General features: G+C 46.4%; 1 protein-coding gene across 5 annotated transcripts in view; it reads left to right on the top strand.

The window, feature by feature from the left end:
* Positions 1 to 19,890, top strand: part of LOC8035952 (MFS-type transporter SLC18B1) — a 123,065-nt gene that overhangs the window by 15,093 nt on the left and 88,082 nt on the right. The window contains exon 1 of one of the 5 annotated variants that reach the window (XM_042291752.1): positions 685 to 778. The exons of 1 other annotated variant lie outside the window; for it this stretch is intronic. In XM_042291752.1, the coding sequence (XP_042147686.1) occupies positions 766 to 778 (13 nt within the window). In that variant the 5' untranslated portion in view covers positions 685 to 765. Of the gene's footprint in view, positions 1 to 684; positions 779 to 13,801; positions 13,830 to 19,890 lie in introns of those variants that run through there. 3 more of the 5 variants (XM_042291756.1, XM_042291751.1, XM_042291754.1) reach the window with 3 other exon arrangements.

Raw genomic sequence — 19,890 nt, 5'->3', positions numbered from 1 at the left:
ATGTTTAACACTTTCGTCGTCACGGGCACAAATTACTGCACGAAGGAATTTAGATGTAATTTCGAAGTAATTTGATTACTTTTTGAAAAGTAATTGTAATTTAACGTAATTACTTTTAGTGTGCTGTAATTTGTACTGTAAATTAATTACATTTACGTATTTCCGAAGAGAGTATTGTTGAATGTATTTTAATTACATTTGAAAAGTAATCTTGCCATCCCTGATCTCTGGATACGTTTAAGGAAACCCGTTTATGCGACACACTCAAAGGGCAAAAAGTCCCCTTTACTCTTCCGGTACATTGTCATGAGACTAATCAAATATGCCCACCACTTTTCCTTTATTTCTTTTCAACCCCACCGGCCCTTCCTTTCTCCATTGTCTGAACCAGATGCGAAACAGACAAACCTCTAAATGTCAGCCAGAAGGTTTCTATTTTCCTTTTGTCCTTCATATCGTTTCTTTTAGGCCTTGCATTTGCGTCATCCCACTTTGTCTTCCTGCATCCGAACACACTTAGTCTGCGCTCAGATTCGACCGGAAGCGACACTAAACCGCGAGGTCCTTGGCTCCTTTCGACTCCACGGTTGCGTGCATTGAGTTGCTCCTGCGTAGCGCGCTATAGCTTTCGGCGTCTGCCCACATCTGGCGTAGCTCGACTGCAAGCTGGCGTTCATCCACGAGGGTTGTTTTTGACAACCGGGCTGGTATCGCGTCGAGTTCAGATTGTCGAGTTTGTAGCTCCGGCCAAGTCTTCCCGCTGCCATGTCTTCCAAACGTAAGGCGCAAGATTTTTGTCCTCAGTCCTCATCATCCTGTGCACACACTATCCTTCATGTCTCGGGTAATGTGTTTAGACGAGTTATATTACATGTGTTTACAATTTTAAAAGAAAATACATTTAAATTGCCTTCTTTCTACCTCACGCGCGCTTATCAGTCTGTCGGAAATCGGGGACTATCGACAGCTCCAAAAGTTTACGTATTTATTCTTAAATCAGTCCATCTCCCTACGGTACATTGAGCACGAATACGAATGCTAGCCTGCCTAAAAAATCACTGAAATTTGCCGAAAATGTACAAACCGAAAGAAAGAAAGGTGTAACTACCTAATTCCGAATGAAGGCAGCTATCTTCGTTGGGTTATTTTGTTCGAACTTTCAAGTACTCGGAACCCGTACGAGGATTTCATTGTGACTTGCGCCCAATCATTAACAGCTTTGTGCTTCGCAATCGTTTTCTTAACGCGCGAACTTGCGTGCTTTGGGCACAGCAATAATAACTTGTTTTCCACTGAATTTGTAAAGCTGAAATCTCAAAGGTTTTTCAAACCCTAACAGTAAGATGAAGACCAGTTTACTGCATTCTTAAACTCCGTGAATTTCGACAAACCTCACAAACCTTCAAGAATAAGACTCTTCTACGAGTTGATGAGAGTTCTAAAGGGTATGCATCAATAGATGGAACGTATCCGACGTTTTTTTTTTATTCCTGTTCGAGAGCACATTATCACATAACGGGCAAATACGCAAAACAAAAAAGTCGTCGAAATCGAAACACCAAGAACAATTATTTGGGCCTAGGAAGATGGGGCAAACCACGACTCATGTCGCCTAATCCCCATTTCCCGCGCAGTTCAATTCCACAGCAGCATAAAAAGAAAAAAAAAAAACACGAAAATATTAAACAATAGCACTTCAAACTTTCTAGAGCTATTTCAACATTTCATACTAAACCTAAAACATACGTTTGAATTTTTTTTTAAATGTGCGTGCAGTTTGGAGCTGTGAACCATTTACATTATTTCTGGGTTGGTGTTTATAATAGTTGGGAAATTCGATTATACATTTCTTGCGTACCCTATCTCGGTCATGTTCTTGATTGCTCTAGCGCTTGTGGTGTAACGCGCATATTGTTTTCTTGCAATATTTGTGAAGTATGTATTGAGGATCTGAGTTTGTTTTATGGATAGCGTATATTGCCGATTTTTTCGTGAGCGATTGTTCTATTGTGAGTCAAATGAAACACACAAGAATTTATTTCTGAACGATGCAAGGAACATTTTCTCTTCGGAAATTCATATGCATAGGTAACACGCCTGGGAAATCAAAGAAAATCACTGTGCCAAATAGTTTCCTTTTTCTTTCAGTGCACAAAGCATTTGTTTGTAAACAACTGCTCATCAAGTGCCTATTTGCAAACTAAGAATCTCGTAATAACGAATAAATCAATATCTTTTGAAACAAAAAACGAATAAACATAATGAATTCGCAACGTAAAAATTCCACCTCCGCGGAGCTATTTTGCCCTCCTAGCGGTGCGTTTACACTTGAACACTCGCGGGCGAAACCACGCCGGAGGAGAGCAGATCTTAGAGTTGTGTGCAAATATACACGTTTGCAAGTCCGGTCTCAGGGCGCCGCCATCTTCCTCAGTGGGGTGCGCTCTCGTGAGCGGCCATAATCCGATTACGACGCCTTAGCAAGGCTTCGTAATCGGATTATGACTGATCCAAGCGCACCCCAGACAGGCAAGATGGCAGCGCCCTGAAGCCGGACTTGCAAACGTGTATAGACTCTACGCTGGCAGAAAATCTGGATATGGGTCCCGCCGTCCCGGACTGATCCAGATTTTCCGCCAGCGACGAGTGTTTATCGCCACCCGGCTCCGAAAATCCGCTCGTCACTGGCGCGGATCCGCCCGCGAATTCGCAGGTGTAAACGCACCTCTAGGAAACGTCATGGCGACAGCAACTTCTGATGTGTTCGAATGTGACCGGATTTATAATATACCCACTTTCATTTCCCTTTTGAGACGTATTTATTATGACATAAACGAAATCTCTCGATTTTTATTTACAAGATATTGCCTGTTCAAAAACCACCAAACACGAACATTGCTCCAGAATACATCTTTAAAGAAAACATTCAGTACAGAGTGGGAAAGCTTCAAAGCTTCCTCAAATCCGCGAGCTCCAACGAGCATGGTGGTATAAACTTATCCTAAATAAAAGCTTCATACAAAAAGAAAACACAAAAAACGCAGACGAATTAAAAAAAAACTCTTTTAATAGAATTTTTTTTTTGTCTGTTCTCTGTAGTTTATGTCATACAGCCCCGAGTATTTTAGGGGCCTTATCGGCTACCATTTCAACCCTCAAAATTTTTAAAAAATTGCTTATAACTTTTCTTTTTGAATACCGTAAGATATCGGTTTGTTCTGAAACTTCGACATCTTGTTAGGGCAACTTGCGCTACGTTTGGCGGAAACTGAGCCTTCAATGACGATGTAGTTTCTTTTAATCGATAAAAAAACACGAAAAATTGTACATTGCTTTTGAAGACAACCTGTACTTTAAAAAGCAAGGAGAACAAACGGGAATTAGAATCCCAGTTTTATCATTACCTGTAAAAATACGCCTGTGCATTGAGGCCCCTACACTTCCTACGTTTATGTTTTGCGTCTATTATAAAAATAATGCGTCATAGAGGTACTCACGCATTGCTCACTCAACCAAGCTCCTTGTCTTTCGGTTCTCGAAACACGATTCCGCAAAAAAGACAATTGCTATTGTGTTAACGGGCTCTTCGAACACATTCTTCGACGGTTCATAATCCCGATCTCGATACTGTTAAGGATGTTTTTTAATATCCCAGAATGTCTTCAAGATAAGTACAGCAAAACATTTGGAATTTAGCGTCTGAAAAAAGTTTAGTGTTTTTAATTATTGCAAGTGTTTGCGCTGAGAACCTCGGATTTGATTGAGGTCGGTGTTGTAAAAAAGGCATTCATTTAGAATTGACGGGCGCAAGGTCATATCACTCAACCAGTTGAATGCCCTCCCCTGCTGATTTCAAGAGTATCGGCGATAAGCCGACGGTTTTATCATTCCTGCAAGAAATAAAACGTTCCAGTCTTATTTATACTCCGTGACATATCTAATCTACACCTATGTCAAAGCTACTCGCTAGAAGGCCTGCATTTCAGTGGTTTTAACTGTCTGATCGGAGTCACGTGGCTCACGGTCCGCGTTTCCAACACGATCTGCGCAGAGGCCACGGAAGTTTTCATCGTCAACAATCATCTCTGCATTTCCGCCCGTTCGCCTCCGTCGACGCATGCGCACTAGTGACCGATTTACACAGAAGGCGTCCGCCATTAAATTACACATGCACTCCATGGTTTGAGTTGCACCCTTTCTTAAATCAAGGCTCTCTACTATTGGCGCGAGCGCTTTTCAAAAGTCCATCAGGCAACATTGGCGGTCACCATTTCTCGGGCACGAAGCGTGTGATTATATCCCAGTTTTCGCCGAACGCTGACGTCAGATTCGAAGCCAATACGTACTCAAAGTGCGTGATCAAGCAATGGCGAGCAGGCGATGACGCGAACTTTAGAAAAGGATCCATAGACGTTTCCAGCCAGCCGCGCTTCAAGGGCTAGTCTGGCCACCATGGATAGAAAACGATTTGTTTGTGCGCCAGTTTGGAAATATGTCAAATAAAAAATAAAAATATGTCAAAAAAAAATGCAGAGGGGAAGCAAATTGGCTTAGAAAAGCGAAGGGAGGAGTCGTACTTTAGGTTTTTCGTTTCTAGGCTAGGACAACCCGATATAAAGAGCACAGCCGTTCGCATCCATCCATCCATGCATCCATGCTTGACTATCAGACCTATCAGACGATTCACCCACACCAATAGCAATATGGCGGCGCCCAGAGGCCATACTTGCAAACGTGTATACACTCCGTGCAACGCGACCGGAGCGGCGCCGCGTGGCCGTTACCGAAGGTAGGCAGTGAGAACATCACAGAAACGAAACCACGCCGCGTACATTGGTACCCATTGAAGTCGGAACGGCGCGGTTGCGCAGGGTTAACAGCACGAACTGCTACATCCTTAAGTGCTCCAATAGTTATGCACCGCGTCTCGTGGGGGCAAAGTTTAATGCTTTTTTAACTCGCCGATGTTTTGTGGGACAGCGACAACAATAGACCCGTGCCGTACGACTCGAGAAATTTGGTCTCCCGATCTTGTTCTGCCACAGTGCCGGCACGGCTGACATGCTCTTCGCTGCCTCTTTGCGCTCTGCGTTTGTTTTTGTACCAGTAACGCCCACATGCATGTATATTAGCGCCGATGAGACGAACTGACATAGCATCCCACACACGCGGGTATGCAGTGCCAAGTTTGTTGGAGGAATGCCCTCCGAAGACGTTTCGTCCCCATCGTACGTGTCGATGATATTTCCGGACCAGTATGGCATGCAGTCTATAATTCATAAAGAAAGATTAGGACGGTACAGGAAGTGAATCATATCAATCTAGGGGAAATTAAAAGAGACTTGGGATCATTGATCAATCGACGTCCGAGTATGACAGTTCCGGTGTGCTTTCTTTTTTGATCAGCCTGCTTTCGGACGTTAATACTGCCTTTCTTCACATATGAGGTTGCCGGTAGACAGTAGGCAACCGCAAAAAAAAAAATGGCGGAATTGTTTTGGATCAAATTGATACCAGAGGACTGGTACATCTAAAAAAAAAATAAAAAAATTATAATTATAAGAAGTCTCGTAAAACAGTTTTTTTTTCAAATTTAATACAGATATATCTCTTATATATCAATTAGGTATATAGAAACCATATATTATTCAGGTATTTATAAATATTATTTAAATTACTTTACCTTAAAAAAAAGTCATTTGTTTTTCACTGGTATTTTTGAGCACGGTAACTGGATTTTTTTGTGTGCCCAATCAGTGAAAACAGTATAAAAGAAAGGTACGGTGCAAATTTAGCTATATAGTAAGGTGCAAACTAATTCAAAACTTATTTTCTTAATATAAACCATGTCATACTAGAATAAAAAGAGCTTGAATTGTTTGGTTATTGCGAAAGCTTTATTTGCTCTAATACTTCAGCAAAACAAAACAAGAATATCTTCGAGTTTCTGTGAAAATGCCCAGGAAACATCTCGTTAACCGTCCGATTATCTCTTCAGCTTCGTGCACTCGATGCCAATGTCGCCATTGCTTCTGAGGCTGGTTCCAAACAAAGTATTAAAGGTCTCTCAGTCGCACCAAAAAACAGAAGCAAAAAAAAAAAACGTATATATTCAACGACGTAAAATTATGGCCTTTGTATTCGAGCACAGCTCGTGAATTGTTTAACGACAGTGACCATTCATTTGGTATTAAAATGCTTAAGGCGTGGCATAATTTCGTGCAAAAGCAGGCAAGCTTGTGTGAGACAAAATGTACACATACCGACCGATGTAAGATCCACCTTACATGCACAATTAGATCGGTTTGTGTCTGTCTCTCTCGGTCACACTCTTTCTCAATCTGTGTGCCTGCGCGGCAGCGCATAGAAGTTGTTTTTTTGTTCTCTTTGCATTATGATATGCTTGCATGAGATGCCACGTGATTAACGAAAGAATTGTAAGATAGTTACAAAGCTGAGCTCCCCGATTAGCGGAGAAGAGCAACGCATTTTCCTCTTGTTAAGCGTGTTGCACATTTGTATTTGCCTGGTGTTTTCATTTTATTAAAACAAAAACAGAATTACGTGAATAACATAAAATTACAAAAAAAAAAACAATAATAAACACGTATTTATTGTTTTAGTTATGCGGAAAATTATTTTTGCAAAAAACCCGTTGATTTGCGAAATGCTGAGTTATATTGGTGTAACTTGAACCACTATTTAAATTACCTCGATTGTTTTATCCACCCTGAACTCAATGAATCTGTGGTAGATTAATTTCAGGGTATAAGTGCCTCGTTGATTATGTAAAAAAGTACAGTGGTTGCAGTTAAGTATTTAGGAGTCATGCTTATTAATTAAGGTGTTTTCTTTTGGTTAGGAAAGTTTATCTTTCCAGAGTTGCGTCGGCATTGTGTTTTTTTAGCTTTCTACGTTTGGGTCGGCGGGGCCAGAGCGGCCGCGACGCGGGAGCGGTCCCCCCGCCGGTCGTTAAGAAGCGTCTCGGGTTTCGGGGGTCTGCTCGGACCGGGACCGAAAGAGCCCGCGCTGGAAGATGCTTGTGGCTTATAGCCGAATGTGCGTGTATGCAGAGGGTTTTGCCGCTTTGTATAAAATTGTCGCTTTTTGCCCGATGCAATAACTTAGCGGTTGGCGCCAGTCAGGCTGGGAAAATTGCAGAGAACAACTCTACAAGGAGTTTGGGTTTGACCGTTAGGACGCCAGGATGACAGCTCGCCGACCATTGGAGAACAGTGTACCACGTGTGAGTGGCGGAATTTGAAGAGATTGGTCGGTTCCTGAGGGGAAAGGAGGCCCCTACGGACCTACAAAAAGAGCGCGGAGAGGATTTTGAGGGATTCGGACTTTGGATTTGATGGAGAGAAATTGGGGACGGGGGTCGAGACTTTTGACGAGGCAGGATGGTTTCCCAAGTTGGGACTTGTAACTAGAGTGTAAATAAATGCACATAGTACTCTACAAGCAGTGAGTCGACCCGTCACTCAGCGACGTTCGTGCCACCACGCTCCAGACCATCGAAGCGAAGCCTGCCTCCCACACCACCGGGAGGACTTTAACTGGCGCAGTCGACAGGATGGTGGCGCGATTTCCGGTGAGACGACGTGGCGGCGACCTGCGGGCAAGTACGTGAGCTTCGGCTCAACGGTGGACGAGGCAGCATCCCTGTGAGAAGCCTCGTGGGCTCCGGCCCGAAGTGACCAGGACGACATCCCCGTGAGAGGTCTTGGGGGTTTCGACCCGACGTCAACGGTGGACGAGGCAACATCCACGTGAGAAGCCTCGTGGGCTCCGGCCCGAAGTGACCAGGACGACATCCCCGTGAGAGGTCTTGGCGGGTTTTGACCCGAAGTGGACGAGGCGACATCCCTGTGAGAGGCCTCGTGGGTTTCGACCCGAAGAGAACAAGGCGACATCCTCGTGAGAGGCCTTGTGGGTTTCGACCCAAAGGGGACGAGGCGACATCCCTGTGAGAGGCCTCGTGGGTTTCGACCCGAAGAGAAGGAGCGGACGGAGCAACATCTACGCGAGAAGCTTCGTGTGCGGCGGTCCAAAGTGCAGCGACGACGCAGCATCGTCTACGTGAGAGGTTGCGTGGTGTTGCGACCCGAAGAACGGACCAGCCGGTACCCGAACCCAGGACCGACTCCGGCGGGTGACGTCCAGCGACACAGGAGGGTCATCGCCTCAGGAGCGGCGCACTGACGCAGGTGGGACTCATTTCTGTTTCCTCCGGGTTTCGCATGTCAGTGGTGACTCGGTCGATGACCAAAGGAGCTCAGGAAGCGATGAGTGAGAGCGGCGGTAAGAGCCCGGCCATGCTGGACGACGTGTCGGAGGGGGGAGGGAGTAAGAGCGAGAACGAGCTCAAGCTAAAAATTGTAGCCTTAAAACTGGAACTCCAAATCGCACAAATTAAAGCGAAGGAGGCAGAGGAGAAGTCGTGTCGCGACGGAAAAGACGAGGCCGAGAGAAGCCAGATGTCGAAATACGCAAAGGAGCTGCGCGCAGTGTTAGCTCAGATGCCAGAGGCCGAGTCCATGGCCCCAGGGTGGTTCAAAAACGTAGACACACTGTTCGCGTCAATGAGCATACCAGCGGAAGTACAGGGGGCGATCATACTTCCCTTTCTGACGGAAAAAATGAGGGCTTTCAGCGCGAATCAGTCAGACGGACGGATAATGCCGTACCTAGAATTGAAAGACAAAATTCTTAGGGAGCTTAAGATGACCGCCAACGAATACCGGAGGTTATTCCTCACATCTCAAAAAACGGACGGCGAGTCGTGGGCACAATTTTCCACGAAACTGGAGACATTTTTTTTGTACTATCTGAACAGTCGCGAGATTCAGACTCTGGATCAGCTGAAGCACCTCATGGTGTCAGATAGGTTGAAGCAAGTCATGCCAGACGAGGTGAGAACCTACGTTCTCCAAAATGAGACGAAAGGGTGGCTTAGGCCAAAAGAGGTGGTTGGGCTGGCAGAGAACTTTGACGAAAGCCGTCGTGGGAGAAAGCCTCAGGGCAGGGAGAAAGCTTCGGACAGCGCACCCGTTCGAGGGCGAGATGGACAGTCGAAGGAGACTGTGCTGACGACGACTGGCGGTGAGGAACGCGGCGCTGACCGAACGAGGGCGATTCGTTGTTTTGGCTGCGGTCGAATGGGACATATCCAGAGAAACTGTCACCAACCACGAAGGCAAGCAGACGAAGGTCAGGGGAACCAAAACAAACATGACCCACGAAAATTGGTAGCCCAGGTGGCGTCTGTGCCAACGGGAACAGCTAAAGCATGCGTAAAAAGGGCCGGTATGAGCCTCAGGTGGGTGGATCTCGTAGTGGCAGGCAGACCTCTGAAAGCCTGCCTAGATTCCGGGACAGAGATTACGGTGTTGAGATTGGAAACGGTTCCTGCAACGTGCTTAGAACAGCGTAAAGGAACAATCAAGTTGAAAGGAGCGTTCGGAAAGGTGGTAACCGCCGATTTGGCATACGTGCCACTGAGTCTAGTAATGGAGGGAGAAAGCAAGGGCCAGCAAGTCCTCACACTGTGTGCGATCACCGACGAGCTGTCGGACAGTTTGGGAGCATTGCTTACGCCTGTGGCGTACAGAGAACTATTGCAAGTTCGATCAGTTCTCGAGAGGGAGGCGGTAAAAATTCAAGTGACGGAAAATGAGATAGACCAGGAATTCCGACACACACCTGAGGACACGCTGAGGGACGAGGTGCTCGAGTGCGAAACCGCGGAGAACGGAGAAAAGACAGACGCGGACGGCGATGACCACGGCGACATCGAGGTCGAGCCGGCGGTCCAGACAGGTACGGGGCACCCAAAGCCCACCGGAAAAATGGACGACGCCGACGGGTTGCCCGAAATCTTGAATGAGCGGCAGAAGCTTGAAAATCCGGAAGAAGACCGCGAGGACAACGCGTATGGCGAGGACCGCGGCGGCCGCAAGGCGAAGCACGTTCAGAGGAGAGCTGGCGCCGACGAGGCAGGTGCACCCGCCGCTGATCCGGTGACGCAAGGAGGCGAAAGCGAGAGCGGGAGCGATGGTGACGGCGGTGACGAGGGGACGAACCCGGTTGGCGACATCGAGGGCCGGGATCCAGGGAATCCCGGCGCACCGGTTACCGCGGCACTGGGGATGCAAGGGTCGTCCCAGGCTGGAACGAAGCAGCCGCGCAAGAGGCGGATCGACAGGTCGGGGTCGGCGGTCGAGGGGTGTTCCGGGTCCGACCCGGCATCGGCTCCGGGTTACGACGCAGACGGCCACGGCGAGAGGACGGCAGAAATGGTCGTGATCCCTCCGACCCAGGCGTCGAGACCGAGGCTCCGACTGCGGAGAGGCACCGACTTCGGGACCGCGGCCATGTCGTCGCCGAAGGTCAAGTCGGCGGTGCATCGCAGGGCGACTCCCAGGAAAAAGGTTGAGTCGAGCGACTCCAGAGGGGGAAGTCTGGACGCAAGGTGCTGCGGGAACGGTAGGCGCGAAATGAGCACAAGGGAGAGAAGGAAGCCACACCGGTCAGTCCCCAGAGTTCGCACGCGTAAACAGCAGACTTACTCGGGATCAGCGAGTGTCGCGAAAGCTACTGACTGCGAGCCGCCCCAGGTAGTCCGAGGAACGTCTTTAACGGCGACGAGATGGACAAAACGGCCACGATTAGGGGGGTAGCTAGCGAGGCTACTGGGTTTTTATTTCGCCCTTAGTCTACTTTTATTGCACTGCCCTCCTGATTCATTTTTATTTTGCCGTTTGGTTGGCCCCTCGATATTATATATTCTACGAAATATATACTTTTTGTGTTCGGTTTTTATTCTCTGCCGGAGAAGTTTGAGTGTCCGCATGTAATTGAAACGTGTTTCGTAGCTTTAGCGTTGGTAAGCATGTCGAGGCTAGACAGGCATGATTAGGGCGTGGTCATTATGCCACAGTTTTGAGAGCTCCCACCACTGATTTTGCGGGGCCCTGGAATGTACAGGAGAGGGTCCAACCTGTGTGTGATTTTGGGGTGGCAGTTTGACTTTGAACATGACAGCTATCACGGCAATTTTTCTTTTGTGTGCCCATTCTGGTGTGTGTTGGACGTTTTGCTACGGCAGCCGTTTTAGTGTTTCTGGTTTTGGAATTGTAACCATTTTCTTATTTTTTATCGGTGCCGTTTGATTGTGTTCACATTTACGGATGATCAGTTGGTGAACTTTTAGAGCGTGATGTTGACGTTGTTGCTTTTGGTTAACTGTGGGCCAAGTAGTTGGTTCGAATATTTGCCAGTGCGATATTCGGGGAAGGAATTTATGTTGCGCTTACATCAAGTGTCAACGCAACAGTCTTGGTGGGGAGGAGTTAAGTATTTAGGAGTCATGCTTATTAATTAAGGTGTTTTCTTTTGGTTAGGAAAGTTTATCTTTCCAGAGTTGCGTCGGCATTGTGTTTTTTTAGCTTTCTACGTTTGGGTCGGCGGGGCCAGAGCGGCCGCGACGCGGGAGCGGTCCCCCCGCCGGTCGTTAAGAAGCGTCTCGGGTTTCGGGGGTCTGCTCGGACCGGGACCGAAAGAGCCCGCGCTGGAAGATGCTTGTGGCTTATAGCCGAATGTGCGTGTATGCAGGGGGTTTTGCCGCTTTGTATAAAATTGTCGCTTTTTGCCCGATGCAATAACTTAGCGGTTGGCGCCAGTCAGGCTGGGAAAATTGCAGAGAACAACTCTACAAGGAGTTTGGGTTTGACCGTTAGGACGCCAGGATGACAGCTCGCCGACCATTGGAGAACAGTGTACCACGTGTGAGTGGCGGAATTTGAAGAGATTGGTCGGTTCCTGAGGGGAAAGGAGGCCCCTACGGACCTACAAAAAGAGCGCGGAGAGGATTTTGAGGGATTCGGACTTTGGATTTGATGGAGAGAAATTGGGGACGGGGGTCGAGACTTTTGACGAGGCAGGATGGTTTCCCAAGTTGGGACTTGTAACTAGAGTGTAAATAAATGCACATAGTACTCTACAAGCAGTGAGTCGACCCGTCACTCAGCGACGTTCGTGCCACCACGCTCCAGACCATCGAAGCGGAACCTGCCTCCCACACCACCGGGAGGAACAACAACAACTTTAACTGTTGCACTTTCTAAACGACTAGAATGTCTCTCGCCGGAAACTAACCCGCACTGTGATTGATATAAGATGTATTTTTTTTCTTCTGAGATACATAAGAAGCGGAGAACAGCTTGTTAGGTCTGCCCCAGCCCTCATGCAACCTCATCCTCAACGTATCGACTCAAAAAGGTCAAAGTTCCGTCCGTGTACGCTTCCGCCGCCACAGCTTCACACGCGAAAAGGTGTCGCAGGCTGCTGAATGCGTCTCACTACCGAACGCCAGCTCCTCTGCTAGCGACGCTACCCGAGTTTTTCGGAGCGCCCCCTATCGTTCCCGCACAGAGTGTATAGCGCAACAATGCGTGAAAATGAAAAGTAAGATTAGTTTCAAGCTAGAAATATTGATAGCCTTATACACCGGGTCAGAAACGGAGCATTTGCGACTCCAGCAAAACGGCCGCCACCTAGCGGGAAGATGCTGAACTGCACGGAAGCGATCCTTTCGCGATTTGTCCTCGTCACTTCTGGCTTCCATGATTACATGTTGTCGGTGGTTGGCGCAATGGGACTGTTGTTCCGGGGACTGTGCCGTACTGTCGTATCAGCGCGTTGCCCAGGTGCACTTAGAACGCCACCTACGCAACCTACGTAACAGCGTGCACCAGACATCGTGCGTTTATCAACGTTCATCAGTACTGTAGAATGACGTTAGGTAGTCCTTCCATCGTTTCCCCGGCGAAGGTCGAATCTCTGGAAGCTTGTTTGCGCCAACACGTCACCGCAGGTTTGAAATGTAGCAAAATAAAAGTGAGGCAAGCCATTTGAATGCAATGCTTGCCAGCTGTGCGTTAAGCGGTCATGTGGCACGGAACGAATTGCTTTAGAGCGCAATATTTACCAGAGGTGGGGCCCCAATTTACCGCTTATTCACACTGGAAGCGGATCCGCGTTCGCAAAGCGGTTGCGAACGCAGTTGTATAAAAATCCAGTGCAATTGCACGCGCACTCGATGACATCAAGTGCGCGTGCAATTGTACTGGATCTTTATACAACCGCTTTCGCAACCGCTTTGCAAACGCGGACCCGCTTCCAGTGTAAATGAGAGGTAAAACCCCTCGATACGTTTGTGTTTGTCTTTCAAGTAGCGTCAAATGCGCCAGTGTACGAGGCCCGTGTCTCAAGCGGCCCTTGGAAGCAGATGGAGGCGCAGCACTTTAACGAGCGGCGCTTGTAAGCGAATGGCGGCGGAGCACCCGCTCGTGACACGTGTCCTGCGCGTTTCCGCAAGAATGGTTGGCGGTACGTGTAAGCGTGAATTTTATCGAGGGACCTTAGCCCAGACCACCGTGGCCCCGACTAGTTCCTCATACGCGCAAGCACGTGCAACGTGCGCGTGAACGCAGCTTCGGCAAGCTCGCAATCGCACGGGTGTGCCCGCATGAGAAGAGACATGGCGGCGGTCAGTCGCCCAGCTTGTAATCGTTCATAGGTCGTTGAAGTCGCAATTAGAGTCTTCTGATAAACGTCCATGGTATCTTGTCTCGCTATCCTTCTGAAATTATTAAGGTATGAGTCATATATACTCGACCCTTTTTATTTCTTTTAATAAACGGGTGCTTATGACCCCAGAAGATCACATGATCGCGGATATCTCACTCCTCCCGTTGAACAATAGTCCGTGAACAATACGCACTATTCGTGCCAAGTGGCCAGGTGGTAACGAGATGCAAGAAGCGGTGAGTTTATGAACGCGTGACATGCAAGTTAAGCTATATTTTCTTTTGTCTGTTAAAGCATACATCACAACAAAACGTGTAAATTACAAGTGCAAGTGTTGTATTTCTTACTACCTTGTTTCGTTATTTGCGACATTGTTATGTTAACGTATGCATGTCCGATTTTTCTTTTACGTTTGTTACAAATAAGGTATGGAGTATATGCCGCTATACGGTCATTACCAACATTTCCACTGATTTTGCCATACTAACGAACAAAAGAGAATAACACTTCAGTATCCATTAACATGTTTAGCGACGTCACAGCGAAATTACTACCCAAACAACTGTTGGAGGCAAAAGTAGTGACGATTCGCTTATTGTAAACGACGTCCTTAATCCAACTACCTTGTTTGCCTTAACGTGCATAGGAAACGTCAACAAAAACTTTTTTTCTTCTTTTTGAAGAATCGACTGAATGCTGTATGCTCTCTAAAAGCTGGATCAAACAGCCCCGTCTGCTTACGCCACAAGCCACCGGAACATCTGTGCCTCATAGCAAGTGTGGCTACCGGTTAAAAAAGATAGCCCAGCACGGGGCATTCGGGATATTAATGTTTTGGTGACTAGTACTTAACTAACTAAACGTAAAGTCTCATTCACAGTGCCCCATTTTCTTTCGTTAAGTTACGTTACGTATAAGTCACCGAAACATTCGTGTCTCAAATGTTGCGTGTCATGCTTTCTCCTTGAACTGGTAGCCTCGCTTAATATGAAGCACAGAGGTCTTGGTCACTTCAACATATTTCGTAACGTAACTTAACGTAAGAAAATGGGGCCAGTGTGAACCAGCCTTTAAAAACGGGGCTGTGTGATGGCAGCGTTAATATCAGTGCAAAGTGTTCTTTCTTCTTTGGAGCCTGCATCGTGTGCCTTTGGTAAGAACAGACGATGAATGGAAAATAGGGTTAGCGCCAACACAAAATAGACGGATCTCACCATCCAGCCTCGTTGCGCAACCATTGCCGGCATGCATCGGGGTAAAGGCTGGTTCACGCACACCCGTTTTCTAACGTTACGTTACGTAAAGTCACCGGGAAATCTGTTCTTCGTATTAAGCGTGACTACCAATTCAAGGACATAGCCTGGGACGCGACATTCGAGACACGAATGTTTCGGTGACGACGAGCTAGGACGGTGAGCAAGGACACAAGGCTCGTCGTAACGTAACGTAAGGAGTTGAGCTCGGTTCAACTTTTCATACAACACCGTTTTCTTACCTTAGGTCTAAGTCACCGAAACATTCGTGTCTCGAATGTCGCGTTCCAGGCTACCTCCTTGAATTGGTGGCCACCGGTGGCCACGCTCAATACAAAGCACAGATTTCCCGGTGACTTTACGTAACGTAACGTAAAAAACGGGTCTGTGTGAACGAGAACCTAATCGAGTGGCAGTGGAGCGAGCCTCAACTGTAGTTTACTCGTGGAAATGGCGCGTGCTGGTTCAGTTACGGCGTTTGTGGAGAATTAGCGGCGAGATGTTTCCGTGGCGCCCTCGTATGGTACCTTTCGTGACGTCATTACCTTGCAAACAACAAGTTCAATGGTGTTTATAATTCGCATGGAGGAAGCTTGAAATCATAGTGTTCTTAAAACAACACTGTTAACGCCGTCAAAATTGAAGTCCTCACGTGCCTCTTATATCCGTCCATGAGAACACCTTCGCTGACGTCATAGTCAGCCTTCGGCCAATCGTGGAAGGGAGACCATGCGATGCTTTCGATCGCGCACGTCGCCAATAACATAGAGGAGGAAAACCGGACGACACGTTTCTCCAACTGGCAGCATACAATGTATGCTGCCAGTTGGAGAAAGGTGTCGTGCGGTTTCCGTCCTTTATGTTATTCGCCACAAACACGCGACAACTCCCCTAAGGGTCTTCGCAAACAGAGCACGGGACGAGACGAGCTGTCACGTGCACTGTAGTGCCGCCTGCCTTCTGTAAATTACTGTTATGGCGGCGTAGCGCGTGCGTGGAACGCTTAGCCAGAAAGGTTCATTACAAGTTTTTTTTTTTATTCGTGTACGCATCAATGTTTGCGTAAGAAATACGGAATCAGCAGAAAAAAACTGCTCCAGTCTTTTAGAAAAAATGAAGACGAGTCCCATTCCGCTTAAATGGAGACTAAAGAGGTTTTGTGTTTGAGGAAAAACACCTAAATATTCTTCATTTGGCCTCCAGGATCACGAATATAGAGGTTATTTTTTATTTTGGTGTACGGAGGTTGCATAAATTAATTTTCAAAGTACCGCCGAGGCCCCTTTTTCCGGAGCGTGACGTCATAAAAGAAGTTTTCGGAATCTCCGCTCACGCGTATCTTCTGCGCCTGACAAGGCTATGCACGCGCACACTTGCTATTTTCAAAAGAAAAGGTTAAAAAGAGACGTCCCGACTGGTGTCAGTGCGGGGCACAGTGCGGGGGAATATACCTGGCATGCTTGCAATTGTACAGCTGCAACGGAGAAAGAGTAGCACAGGTGACCGACGACCGGAGCGGCAAAATCGCGACACGCGGCGCTTTTGTTCCGGAGCGCGGCGATAGCGAGAGTTCCAGTCACGGTCCATGTCTTAACGCGGGGGTAGCCGGCAGAAAGCAGCCCATCCTAAAACCCGAATTTTGAAAGCTATCTTATTCCTCAATTTTCCGCCGGCCACCCCCGCGCTGAGATATGAAACGTGACTGGCACTCTCGCTATCGGCGCGCTCGGGAGCAATAGCGCCGCGTGTTGCGATTTGGCCGCTCCGCTCATCGGTCACTTGTGCTACTCTTTTTCCGTTGCAGCTGTACGCGCTGCCCACACGAGCGACACGCGCTTATCGGCCAAAATATCCTAGTATCACGTCGCGACTGGTAGGAAGGTTTTCGTGATTTTTTTCGCGTTAATTACATCTTCGGGAAAAACGAACGTGATAATAAAATGGCATTTCAACTGTCAATAAAAATATGTTCAACGGTTTCAGGCGTTTTGCACAATGTAAAGTTTGTTGACTATGGGACGAATATTCCCTTCTCTTGTAGCCACACTTTGGTGGGTAACACTGAACAATGTAATATGAAAAAGAAAGTTTTTGCTGCAGGAGGATGTACATCTCCTTTACCCGGCGCAGTATATCGTGTTGGAAAGCGTCGCTGACCAATGAGCGATGAATTTGCATTTGAAATAGGATATTCACAAGATCTTTTGTCATCTTTTTACGTGAAACAGACGATTTTTTTTTAAACCTCAGTGATAAAAATTGAAAAGCATCGACTACTTCTTTAAGATCTCCTACTAACACGCAGGTTTGGTCTGCCACGGAGAATAAGGGAAAGTCAGGTAGAGTGCATGCAAGTCTATTCTGAATGACTTCACGGAGAAAACGGTGCTCTTGGTCGCTTAGGAAAAGAAAACGTGAAACCAACTGACGTATAAATAAATGGAGAAGGCCGAGTCCACCATATCATACACGACGAAACAAATTGTCGTGACGCATGGGTGAAAAAAGGGACTTCCATACTAAAACGTCAAAATCCCTGCCCAATTTTTGATTACTCGGCAGTGTACAGTGCAGTCCCTGCAAGAAATACCATAAGTTAGCCGCCAAAATACACTACAGAAGGTAAAAAGTGCAAACACTGAGAAAGTTTTTTTGTGACCAGTTATTGGCTCGTCGTTTCAATTGAGTCGCAACTCCGGACCAGTAGGACGTGCCGCTTGGGGGGTGCTTCAATGGCACTCGTATAGTAGTCGCACTGGGTGCAGCTCCACTCTATGCATTCGTATTGCCACGGCGTCGTCGCCCAGGCTCCATGCAAGAATCCTCAACACTTTTCTAGATTTATTGAGGCTCCTGTGGTCTTACAAAAGCAGCAAGTGAGATCCATGACATTGGTCACGCTTTTCTCGTCTTTACAAAAATATACGACATCGACGGCATATGCTAGAACTTTAATTTCAGTCATGCTCAAAGGAAAACCTTGTACTTTTTTACTTCTTACTATGCTTTGGCACAAAGGTTCTCGATATAGAGTAAAAAGTGATAGAGATAACGGACAGCAATGTCGAACTGAAGAGCAAATTGGGATGCTTTCTGTAGCTTTGTTATTTATGACTAAATGTGTACAACAGTTTGTGTACGACATTTTAATGCCATGAAGTATCATATTGCCGCGCGCCAAGTAGGCAGCGCGGCCTTAGCCTAACGGTCATCGCGCTTGCCTCCCACGCGAAGGGCCAGGGTTCGATTCCTGGCCGCGGCTATGCATTTTTGTTAACACTGTATTGTGATGTTCTGGTGAAATCGAGAACCGTCTAGCTGATTCGAGGTCAGAATGTTCAACGCGTCGAACCTTCTACGTCGAATGCTCCAGAAGCCAACGTGTGTACAAAAGCGGCTCCGCGGGCAAGCCGGAGCCAGTTTCGCCCCAGCGTTCGACTGTGCTGCTCCGCCGACTTCGATGCCCGCGACGCTCTGTTATTATCGTTGTACCCCTTTTATTTTTTGGCACAAGTTCGCCACATTAAACGTTTATTTCTTCCTGTTTATTTTCTATTTTTTGGTCACCACCCGTGACAATATCACCAACGCCAATGTGCGACAAAATCATGAAAATAACATTATGACTAACACGGTCAAATGCTTTTGCGAGATCAACTTGCAGCATCGCAACCTGAGAATTGCTGTTGGCAACACACTCTAATACGCTTTTTGCAAATATGAATATTTGTCTGAGTAGACCTTCCAGGAATCCCACACGTCTGGTGATCCCCTACTAAATCGCAAATAACGCGCTGCAATCTATTTGTCAGTTTTCTTGCAAATATATTACTGTCCTCGTTGCACATTGTGATTCGTCGATAGCCAGTCACTTGTGAAAGTTTCTTTTTTATCTTTCTTTTGAATAAGAATAGTGGGTGTATGCAAAAAAGAGGGCGGAAGACTTTTGTTTTCGTAGGCTTCTTGAACAATCTCCTGCAAAATGGGACATGAAGTGGTTTTGCGAAGTTCATAAAGTTCTGCATTTATATCATCCGGTCCTAGGATTTTGTTTTGCAAGGGAATCCACAGCGTTTTCTACCTCAGCTAAACTGATCGGTTCTTTCAAATCTTTTGTGCGCTCTCTATTTAACTGGAGAAGCAATGTTACGAGTTCCTTTAGACATTCTTTATATGTAGAGGCAATCTTTGTGTCAAATTTGTAATGTTCAGAAGAGACTTCGGCTATAGCTTGGCTACCTGAAATAATCATGTTGTTTTGCATTAGCTGAATTTTGTTCATTCATCGCGTACCTTTTTTCCTCCTTGATTACCTTTTTTGTTAGCTGTTTTCCCAAGAAATAGTTTACAGCACGAGAACGTATATCAACTCGTTAATAACGCTCTTGATGGAATTTATCGAGCTTTGCTGTTATGCGGATAATATCATCCTAACCTTGGCCAGAATTTTGAAATTTAAGTTGAACCAAGGCACGCAAATTACTCATCAACGTCCTTTCTGTCTCAAACTTCTGAAATTGTATGACACTAGCTCTCTCACTTGCTATCTGTTTAATAATTGTTTAAAAAGCTCCGATTTAACAGATATATGTTCAGTTGTTTTCCCTAATTGGTAAAAAAAAATCAGTCGCAGTTGCTACAAAGTTTTTATCTTTAAACAATTCATAATTAAGTTTCCATACTTTCCAATTTATTCTCTTTTTTATTCGTTTCCTTCCATTTGTTATTGATACCATGCAATGTTGTGGAAAAAAAACTAGATCTACGGCTTGACCGTTTAAATTGTCAATAAGTTCTGCTGAGCAAAAAATTTTATTAAGTCCTGCGTGTGGTGCGTTTTGAAAATGGGTATATGGTAGTGTTTTTTCTTTAGCTGAAATGATGCAACATCAAAAATATTAGACTCGTGCATAATGTCATGTAGCAGAAATATAAATTTTGACCTGACTTTTGTCACTTCGAAATTTATATTTCGCTCTGTTTGTAGCGTCCCAAATGCAGTTAAAGTCTCCAAGCAGAACCACCATTCTATCACAAAGTAAAT

This window comes from Ixodes scapularis, unplaced genomic scaffold, assembly GCF_016920785.2.
Source record: "Ixodes scapularis isolate PalLabHiFi unplaced genomic scaffold, ASM1692078v2 PGA_scaffold2__306_contigs__length_199485367, whole genome shotgun sequence".
Lineage (NCBI taxonomy): Eukaryota > Metazoa > Arthropoda > Arachnida > Ixodida > Ixodidae > Ixodes > Ixodes scapularis.
The sequence above is the reverse complement of the archived record's forward strand: the minus strand, read 5'-3'. Positions and strand labels throughout refer to the sequence as shown.